General features: G+C 25.6%; 1 protein-coding gene across 8 annotated transcripts; it reads left to right on the plus strand.

Annotated features, from left to right (window-relative positions):
- Window positions 1–256: 256 nt before the first annotated feature.
- On the plus strand, window positions 257–8,130 carry LOC100877293 (protein phosphatase inhibitor 2). Of its 8 annotated transcripts, none has more exons than XM_076535969.1 (6): window positions 257–617; window positions 922–1,246; window positions 1,755–1,815; window positions 1,901–2,080; window positions 4,895–4,974; window positions 5,342–8,130. In XM_076535969.1, the coding sequence occupies exons 4-6, from the start codon at window positions 1,938–1,940 to the stop codon at window positions 5,587–5,589; spliced, it is 471 nt and encodes a 156-aa protein (XP_076392084.1). In that variant the 5' UTR covers window positions 257–617; window positions 922–1,246; window positions 1,755–1,815; window positions 1,901–1,937; the 3' UTR covers window positions 5,590–8,130. The 8 variants fall into 8 exon arrangements, with proteins under 8 accessions (XP_076392084.1, XP_076392082.1, XP_076392079.1 ...); XM_076535967.1 differs by lacking the exon at window positions 1,755–1,815 and having other exon boundaries at window positions 257–391; window positions 922–1,030; window positions 1,087–1,246; XM_076535964.1 differs by lacking the exon at window positions 1,755–1,815 and having other exon boundaries at window positions 267–617; window positions 922–1,030; window positions 1,087–1,246.
- Window positions 8,131–10,790: the final 2,660 nt, after the last annotated feature.

A 10,790-nucleotide genomic window follows, 5' to 3' on the forward strand; every position in this document is an offset into this window, starting at 1 on the left:
ACATGATACAAAATAATATAACTAGTAATTATATGTAAAACTTTTTGTCTAATACAGAAAAATCACTCAGGTATACAATCCCATTTAAATGTTACATTTACGACATCCTAAAATTACCAAATTCATACATATAGAGATATAAAATATTATACAATGCAAAACATTGCAACAACATTTATATTATTTTGACTGTTGAATCTATTATTTGCTCAATAGAAGATCATGTTTATTTCGCGCAACACCGCTAACTTCAAGACGTTCCCCACCTTTTAGTGCCATCCCACTACCTTATAGTTTCTACGTCTTTAGTTGCATATATGGTGACAAAAAAAAGTGAGAAAGAAACGAGAAATATCATGAACAAGAAGTATACAAAATAAAAGATCATTAGGTATATGCTTTAACATCAAAAAAGTCATAAATACACATGCGCGTTACTCCTGGTTACGAAGAGTACTCGATCCAATTAGGGTTAACATGCGCACAATGTACGAAAACTCATCAAAAAATAAGTATGATCTCACGCTGATCAAACAATGGTATTTTATTTGAATAGTCGGTTTTATTTTAATTAAAATATCGATAATATTGCAATTAAAAAATTCAAACTACGTCTGGTAAGCAAATACTAATGTGGTTAAAAATAAACGATTTGTTTTAAAATTTCTGGAGGATTCATGAACAGTTTAATAGAAAAGATTTTTGACAAATTTGTATCATATTGCTACTGTAGTTTTACACACGAAACCAAATCCCTAAATATGTAAGACATATATTATGTATAGATGTAAGGCTTCTCTTGTACAATTTTTAATTTTATTAAAAGATTATCCGACAAATTATTACATAAAAATGCTTGTTTGTGATTCTTCTGTTTTTCACGTTCTAATAATGATTAAAAAATCGATTTCAATGTTGCAGTGAGCTTGACAAAGTATTTCAAAGTAAAATATCAAACGTTCTACACCGTATAAGGTTTTGTGCAACATGCTACCAATCATAGCTGGTTATTTTGTGATTGGATCTTAAGGTGGTAAATTGTCAGCGATTGTAAATAACTATCAACCTGATTATTTCTAATTTTAGTAAGAACATTGTAACGAAATATTGGCTTTATAAGTCCGTGATGTTTTATAATTATCAACTGTAAATCAAGTTTTTTCAAAATGGCAGAGAATCTCTCAAAACGACCTCCCAAAGGAATTTTGAAATCATCTAGCAGTTTCGATAATCCGGATTTACCTAGGTAATAATTATTATGATATATTAAAACTATTAACATGCATTACAATTTAAGTTTTATTATCTTACAAAGCTGTACAGTGATCAATTTTTGTAGTTACCAATGAGAAATGTTATAGTGAAACTATTTTTAAGGTTAGGTTAAATAAATTCATTGTTCTTTGATTTTTTTTTAATATCAATTCTACTTTATGAACTGCATTTTCTAATGACAGATTAATGTCAGTTCATTTTCAGTTATTAAAAATTAATTTAAACAATTTTTGTCTCTAATTTATTACATTCTATTTTAAAGGCCTATATTCTGGTTTTATATATTCTTAATTTTTAATGAAGGCTACTTTATAACTTGAATGTATCGCTCATTATAAAGTTAATGTCAATTATATGATTGTGTAATTATGATTGCGGTAGGGTATCCTATAACAACTTAATGGCTAATTGTTGCCTCTTTGCATTTATTTTAACTATTGTATTTTGTAAAATAAAGTTAATTCTTTGACCTATATAAGGGTCAAGAGAATCCAGGCAAAGTAAGAAGTAAGAAGCATGTATTCATCTTGAACTATGAATGTAATATAGAATTTACCAGATCATATTAAATATTTATTTTTATTGAATACAAATTTGTAATGTATTATTATAATTGCTATTATAGACCAAGCAAAGAAAGTAAAGAAACAAAATGGGATGAAATGAACATAATAGCAACATTGCATCCAGCAGAAAAAGATTATGGTCACATGAAGATTGATGAACCAAAAACCCCATACAACTATGAAGGCCTGCACAATGATTTTGAATTTGATCAATTAGATACTACTGCTGTTGCTGCCAAGTAAGTGTTTACATTAATCTATTAATCGTAAGCATTCTGTTCTTTGTTCAGGATTTCTTTCATGATTGAATTATAAATTCAAGAAATAAAAAATTATAGATGATTATTTATTACGTGAAAACACATTGACACTTATTGCAATAATATTACTACTATATTTTATGGTATGGGATTATAATAATGTACATATGTGTAAGAGAAGATATGAATCAAGGTTTATTTTATTCATGCGGTACCCAAACATTTGTTTGAAGTGTCAGTTTTAAAGTAGTATGGCTAAATCTTGTATTAACTTCCATAAATTATTGACAACTATTTGAAGCAGCAACAAGAAATAATAATACTAAAGCTAAATCAAATGTACATTCTCTGCATCCTCTACTTCTTGCATCTTTTTAGTGATTAATTTTCTTTCTTAAATAACTTCTTCAATAATAATAATTACATCCATTTTGTGTTAATTACTATTTAAACTTAATCTCTTTTTTATTTCTGTATTATTATGTACTAAGCAAATTTACCAATGACACATTATGGAGCTTTAATCTAAAATATGCTATTTCTTATCTTTTCTAAGTTCTTTGGTCACTCTAATTTATACTATTTGTTTAGAATTTTATACCAGGATTGGCTTAAATGGCAGCAAAAAAATTTAAATTATGCAACTATTTGCTACTAAGAAGCAGCATCACCATATAGGTTCTAACATTGTTACATACATAATGCTGAAGTGTTGATGTTGGAGTTGAATGTTAACAATATTATGAATGTGTACAAATGTATGTAGAAATTTCATGTTGATTTATTCTATTTATTGGAATAAATCTTCATTGGTAAGTTTCAGAGCTCTTTGAAATGTACATTTGTTACTTTTGCTTCCTAGAGTTACATTCCTTTATTGTTTTCAGTAATTCTGCACAAAAAGATCTACTTGTGTGGAAAACTACTTGAGTTCATCTGCACAATATTATTTAATTTTCAAGCTCAAATAAATCGGACCAGTTTTTAAGATGGTTCATATTATGTTCAAATGCTATACTCAAACAATTTTTATCAAATATATACACCAAGAAATATACAAAGGGTTTCAGAAGGTATGTAACATCCTGAAGTTGAGAGTTACATGAAATATAGTTATAATCTTTTTAATGTTATTAATTGTCAAAATTGAATGCACATATATTTAATCATTGGTTCTAGAATATTGTATAAATCTAACTTACAACAACGATAAAAGTTATAATAATGATATTATATCTGTCAAGCATCCAATTTTAACAATAAGTAATGAAATCAAATTTATAACTATACGTTATATAAAAATTGAATAACTTAATTAATACCTATTATGATTCCTTTGCTCATTTAAGGTGTTACACATCTTCCAAAAAACTCTTATCTCTACATCTCTTACAGAAAAATATTTATTCTTCTTTTGTGTTATGTAAGCACTTAAACAAACTTGGCATGTATTACAAGAAAAGATGAAAAGATAGTTATGTAGCTTTAATTAGAGCTTGCAGCATTACAAGTAGAATTTTGCAATATTGAAGAAGTAACAACACATGCATATATGTATACACACATACATCTATATTTATGGGAAATCGAGTAACGTTCAATGCTTTGTTGCACTCAATTATTTTTTTTGTCAATAAAATTAATCCTTAAGTGGTAAGATTTGAGCAGTCTGTTAAAATATTTTTTACAATATAAACTAAGGAACTATGAAATCAGCATTGTTGTTTTTTTCAGCAAAGATAGTACTAAAATATTGTTGCAATCATAAAACGGTCATAACTTACCATTTAAGGATAAAGATGAATGTGTGTAAAAACTAAAGTAATTTTTCTATTAAATATTTTAAGTTATTGACTTTAGTAAATACAATTCTTATTAAGCTCCATATATAATCTTTGCTTGATAGTATTTGTTTATTAAGTTCCAGTTATTGGAGTAACTAAATCAATACATATTGTTGCGTCGAGGAATTGACATACTACTCGAATACGCTCAGTCCGTTTGAAGACTTCCGCGGACGGTTTCAGACCATGGTCAAGACCTGCTTCACGTTGCAGCATTACAACTCCTACTTCACGTCGCAACAATATAATGATATCCAATTTGTTTATTTTTGTTCAGTTATATGCAATTTTACAAATGCATAACTTTAGAAACATATAACCATATGCCATATTATAAATAGTTTTATTTTCTATTCTAATTACGTTCTAACTCGGAATGTTACATACCTAAATAATGTTACATGAATATGAAAAGATTTTGTTAAATATAAATATAGGATTTTTGAATATCTGACTACATAAAAATGATGAAGATAACATCATAATGTATATACACAATCAGAAACAAATGTAAATTTGTAAACGCACGCCTCTTTATTTTTAAATTTATCTTATTTTAACATTAAATGCAATATTAAGTATCCATGCCTTATCTTGGGAACCGCATGCAGACTACTAAAATGTTATAGGTTATCAGTGTAATTTAATGATACTTGTACTTCAGGAAACTAATGTTGATTAAGCAAACAACTAACTTTTATTCTAATTTTAATGGAAATTATATAACCAGATTTTTATTAAATTATGGAACAAATTATTGTTTTGTTGAAAAGAGTATTGTTTCAGAAAATGTGAAAAATTACTGCAAAAGATATAAATATATTGTACTTTCAGCAATTTTTGAATGAAATTTTATTAAAATGATTAAACCGAACGAATATTACATTTTTATTTTTAATTGAAAGCATTATAAATGAAATGACAAAAATTTGTTTTTTAATTCCTGTAGGTTAGCAGGAGGCAGTAAACCAAAAATATTTGAAGAATCAAGTGAAGATGAAGAAGAAAAAGAAACACCTGAGGAAAGAGGTAAGGTATTAGTTATAATCTTTAAATTCTACTTTACTAAAATTCCATTGAAGTTTATTTACACTTAATGTTTAGAATTATTTAAATATAGATTATTTATTATAACACATATTTTCCAAATTCTATACAATTTTAAAGACTACGAAATAAATAATATTTACTTCATGATAATTTGTAAATTATTTGCGCTACGAATATTACTATTATTATTATTATTATTATTATTATTATTACTACTACTTTAAGTACATTGTCAAGAACAAGATAGAAAGTTAGTTTACATCCTCATTTCCATAAGGAAAGAAATAATTATTCGATGATTATATCAAACAATCAAGACAACTTCAATTAATTTACAAAATTCTAGAAAAACGAAAAGCATTTGAAGCAAAAAGAAAGAGCCATTATCGAGAATGGCAAGTTGTTCAAATGGCTCGAAAACAGTTACTTGAGCAAGATGAAGAAGATGAGGATGAAGACGTAGAAGAACATGAAGATAATGAAGAAGAGGATCTGGAAAAAGTGGAAGTTGCTTCTTTTCCTTCAGAAGAACAGATTAATTATGATGTTAGATTCAAATGCATGCCATCCTGTGATACGACAAAACAAAAGTGATATGATAAAGAACGTTCATCAATCACTGAAACTTAGAATTCATTTACTTGACACTTTGAGTTCACGATAAATTTATTCGCCATGATATGACGGTTGATAAAGTAACTCTCTAACTGCTCTAACAATGTCTATTTTCAATTAGCGAAACGATTAAGTTAATAAATTTTTGTAAATGATCGATTTACCGGTTTCCAAGAATTGACTTATTAAGTAATAATTAATTACACGACGAAATTAGCATGAATGTGTAGTTAATTAAGTGCGTAATTAGTTACTATCACAAATAAATAATTAATAATTAAATAATTATTTAATTTTTTATTCTCAGTGCTTCAGCGATTTTATTATCTGGCGATATCACAAAATTTGAGGTAGTACTTATTCTTGTTGTTTCTGTACGGAAAATATTTTGTAAATGAAGATTTTATCGAATCTTTGTATTCAATTTTATAATAATTCTTGATATAAAATTACGTAACTTCAAAAGTGAAACTGTACATCTATTTATTTATCATGAGAAAATCATAGTACTTCTAATAATACTCTTTGGTGCTGTGGCAGAGAGCTAACTTAATTATTAATTATTTAATCAACATTTAAATAGCTATTACTGATTACTGATGTTTTAATACATAGGCTGTTATTATTTATTTTAACATAATATAATTTATATCGAATTAGTCAAGTAATTATTTGATTTTTAAATTCATTTAAAAAATTGTAATATTAGCCATGTGTCATTTATTCCATATTACTTTATTTGCTGCGCAGTGTATTATTAGTCTTGTAATGTTTTATTAATTACTGAAGATATTGTTATCTTTCAGTAAATAGGTTTACCAAAATATTCTAGCATTTTTCTTTTTTAAAGTAGCATAAAAGTAGTACTTTCTAAAATTGGCTATAAATGTTAAAATAATACATTACTAGGAATGTATACATAAAATTACTATTAATGATTTGTTAAACGCTTTTCTAAAATATTAAAATATTACGGTTAAAATAAAATTATTTTTTCGTAACTATTGATAATTCATTCTTAGAATTTTTCATAGTAAAAATTATGTATTGAATGGGGAGAATTTTGAAATGCTAAACAGTATTAACAAGAAAAGTTGTTCTAAATTTTTGTATAGAAACATACCAATTTTTACTTTCATGAATTAGACATTTTTCTGTTTCCAATTACAGTTTATAAAATATTCTACAAACAGGGTGTTTCATAAGGTACGTGCAATAAATAAAAGATCCTTCAATCATAATTTAATTCCAGTATTTTCGTATTGGTACAAATCATTAGTGTTGATTATTTTAATAAGGAATGCTTATTTATATGTACCATATATTTTTAATCCTTAGCTCTATAACTCTGTTAAAAATAAAAACAAATTTGATGATATCAATTAATGTAAAACGTTTAAGTTATTCAACTATTCGACATTTGTAAACTTCTCATTCATAAAATTTATATGTCATGTTACATATTTTCTTTAAATCATAACATGTTCCTCGCCATATATCAGCCTTAAATTCTTTTAATACCTTAAATTAATTGTAAATTATCTTTTCTATTAGTTTTTTATGTTATTTTTAATAAAAAGTCATTAAATGTATTAGTGTACTCCGTCTGTTCTGATCAAACAAATAAGTGCAAAAAATCACTTGTATAGAATACGCAACTTAGAAAGTGTTACATGAAGTAGCAAAATGAGACATTATTTGGACGTATACTTTCACTGTGATTTTTTTGCATCAAGACAATCGACTTTATTTTTGTTTCAATAATGATAATGTGTAATAGGTATTTTTTTAGATTACAAAAATTGCTTGCCCATATTAGGTTTAGAAAAATAGATCTTTATCTGACACGTACTATTATTGTTGCAGATTATACCTAGTATTGTAAATATGTGTACTAACAACGAACTCAATGTCAACATTCATATTTAGAATGTAAAGAAACTGTGAATCAAACATTAAAATTAAAATTTGAATAATTTGATTCAAAATTATTAGTCTGATACAATAACAATAAATATTCAAATTAAATTTTCACATAACAATATAAAAAGATTTATTTATCAACAGTATTAATAATAAGATTTTTAACACTAGTGATTTATAGTTTATGGGATCCGTTTTATTGATAAATTATAACACATTTATTTACTAGTCTGTTCTTTTATCATATTGTTACAAAAATAAGGCCTAAACAAATTCAGTGAAATATTGAGTGAAGAAATGTTTGATTCCTAGTTTAAAAGTATTACTGTAAACAAGCTGTTACGCTTACAGTAGCTAGAATACTCAAATTTATAGATTTAAGCTTAGTCTAAGTTAAAGTAGAATGAACTATAAAAATAAATAAATTAAGAGTAAACATAGATGACTATTTTATAATTTTGTTTTTGAAACATGAGAAAGATAGTATGACTTAACAACATCCGTCTTAATAAATCATATAACTGCAGTTTGTTCAATGAAAAATGTAATAGATCTGTTATATAATTCTCAGAAAAATATATTCTTTTGAATACTTAATACCTTTAATCGATTGTTTCACATACTACATTAAAACTTGTAAATAAAATATGATTTACAAGTGTTCCTAAATTTTACCTTAATTAATTTATATTTTATAGATAAATAAACATAAACTTAAAACATTCAATATTCATGTTGTATGAATACTTTTTATGTTTTAAATAATTTATTAGATCCTAAATCTCAGAACACTTCAAAAGTAAATGTTTTCTTCTATAAATTAAATTATATAATTTTTAATTAATATATTTTTGAGGTATGTTTTATTGAAAATATGAAATTAAAAGCAAGTAGAATATTTACAATAAGTTTTCAATTTTCTAATACATTATTTCATTGTTGATATAAAGTTCAAAATGACAATAATACATTAATATTATCTATTTAGATGTATTTATAGAGAATATAAGTATACATTTATTTATTTTATATACATATTACATACATGTATAAAAATATATATGTACACAAATACAGATATACAAAGCATTTTACAAAATGCTATTGATTTTCATATCTTACAACATATAAGGTATACCAATCATCTTATGGGGGTTGTTTCAAGAATTTTTCAGACCCTGTACAAAAAGTACTCAAACTGAAAAATTGGTATCAGGAAAACATGATAGTGAAAAAAGTTTGGATTCATGCTATGAACAACTTCCCTAATACTTTAAATTATATTTTGTTATAACTTTCACACAGTAATATATGCTGTAAATTATTATTGAATTATTATAGTTTTATCTGATATTAAAAAATGATTACAGAGTACAAATATTTTTAATTTTATAACAATTTCTTCATCAAATCATTGATGTATATATTGAAATATATTATTTTTCATGTAATTTTTACAATTATTTTAAAGAGTTTAGTTTCATTCAGCCTGATAATATCAAATTTAGCAAAAAGAAGAAATATCTGATTTACCAGTGCAGTTACCTGCTGTTAGGTGTCGTTAGTGACGTTTTCTAAAATGCGCGCATATTTTTTGAAACTTAAAAGTATAAGATACAAACAAATATTGCCTTTAATATAGCGACACAAGTATTCTTAAATATTAGAACTAGCTCGCAAACGTACAATATGTTGCTGTAGATATATTTAAAAGAAAATATCGAGAGCTTCGGCGATAAACATGCTAACAAATAACAGTATTTATAACAATTAGATTCACATTAAATATTTGTTAGTAACAAAGCTATGTCGAATTAAATACACGTAGTTAACTGTAACTTATCATTAATACTATAAAAGTTATTAAATAAAGTAATCAAAGATAATCTTAGCACAAGTATCTGAAACTTGCCTCAAGATTCTGTAGATTTATTTTTTGCATGATATGTGACGGTTACACGCGTGCACAGATTCTATATTAAAATGAGCAGAACGGTTTAGGAGACGATAATTCATGCGAAACGGGTTGGGGTACGAAGAAGAAAAGCTTGATGGTTATGCGAAGTAAAACTGGATCTTCTTGCCGTGAAACCGCTTTTAACGATTTTAGTAACAGACGCAAGAAGTGCAAATGTACATTAGCATTATTTGTCGGTTAAAATACTTTTCACATATTATAACTAATCTAATAATTAACAATCCTTCTCTGTCCTCGTTGATTCAACTTATTTTAAAATGTAAGAGGATACACTTCTTATTAAATGCCTTCTAAATCTTTTCATACACTTTCTTATAATGATCATTTTTATGTTAGAGTTATAACCAAGTATTATGCCTATACAGTTACATTCAATAAAGCAAGAAATTATTTTTCTTTGTTCATTACACTGGACATAAATTTCTTTCTTCATTAATAATAACAGAAACTGTATATAAAATTCTTATATGATATTTAAACATGTTTAGATGTATGCAAAAAGCTTACAAAAAAGATGCATTAATTGAAGAATTTTCACAATAATAATTCTTTAGCTTACATTTGTTTAAAAATTATTTTTGAAGTGAAGATAATTCCTTTACTTCTATAAATCTAATAACAAAGCTGAACATAAGTGAACCTTTGTATAATTTTTATGAATTTCACACTAGTAAAAATATTATTAAGTAAATAATAATTATTTAGTAAAAATAATATTGGCAAAATATTATTTTCTTGTGTGTTTCAAGTTTTTTATAATAGTTATAACTAATTGTACATTACACAATTATTATAACAAATGGAAGACCTACATTTGCTTTGTTCACAGTAGTGCATATTAATTACATTCTTTGTTGATGCTGAAACTTCTATTAATTTTAAGTTTAATCTTATTGTCATGAATTCTTATCTGTATGTATATTTATATTGTACATCTAAGCAAATATTTGTTATGTTTTATTATTCTGTTAAAGAACAGTGTCTGTTTGCCTGATCATACTCATTTATGAATGTACCATTCCATTACTCTATTGTTTCACTATTTTACAGTTGTACTATTACACTGTTTTACTATTTTGCTTTATTTCTTGAGTTATTACTATCTTCATATCTCACCATTTCACTTTTATATTCTTAATCATACAAACATTAAAGCAAATAGGCTTGTGTACATATTTCTGCTAAAGAAGAGATGTTTCACTTCGCAGTAGCACAACAAATCACGCGTAATTAATTACTATTTCACGCTACACCAAACTACAAGATTACATTAAAAACT

The sequence above is a fragment of the Megachile rotundata genome, chromosome 10 (assembly GCF_050947335.1).
Source record: "Megachile rotundata isolate GNS110a chromosome 10, iyMegRotu1, whole genome shotgun sequence".
NCBI lineage: Eukaryota > Metazoa > Arthropoda > Insecta > Hymenoptera > Megachilidae > Megachile > Megachile rotundata.

Excerpts from the sequence above, each read along its gene's own strand:
- LOC100877293 (XM_076535967.1), top strand. The coding sequence starts at position 1,167 with ATGGCAGAGAATCTCTCAAAACGACCTCCCAAAGGAATTTTGAAATCA. Across the intron at positions 1,247-1,900 it reads GATAATCCGGATTTACCTAG|ACCAAGCAAAGAAAGTAAAG; the intron begins GTAATAATTATT and ends TTGCTATTATAG. Across the intron at positions 2,081-4,894 it reads ACTACTGCTGTTGCTGCCAA|GTTAGCAGGAGGCAGTAAAC; the intron begins GTAAGTGTTTAC and ends TAATTCCTGTAG.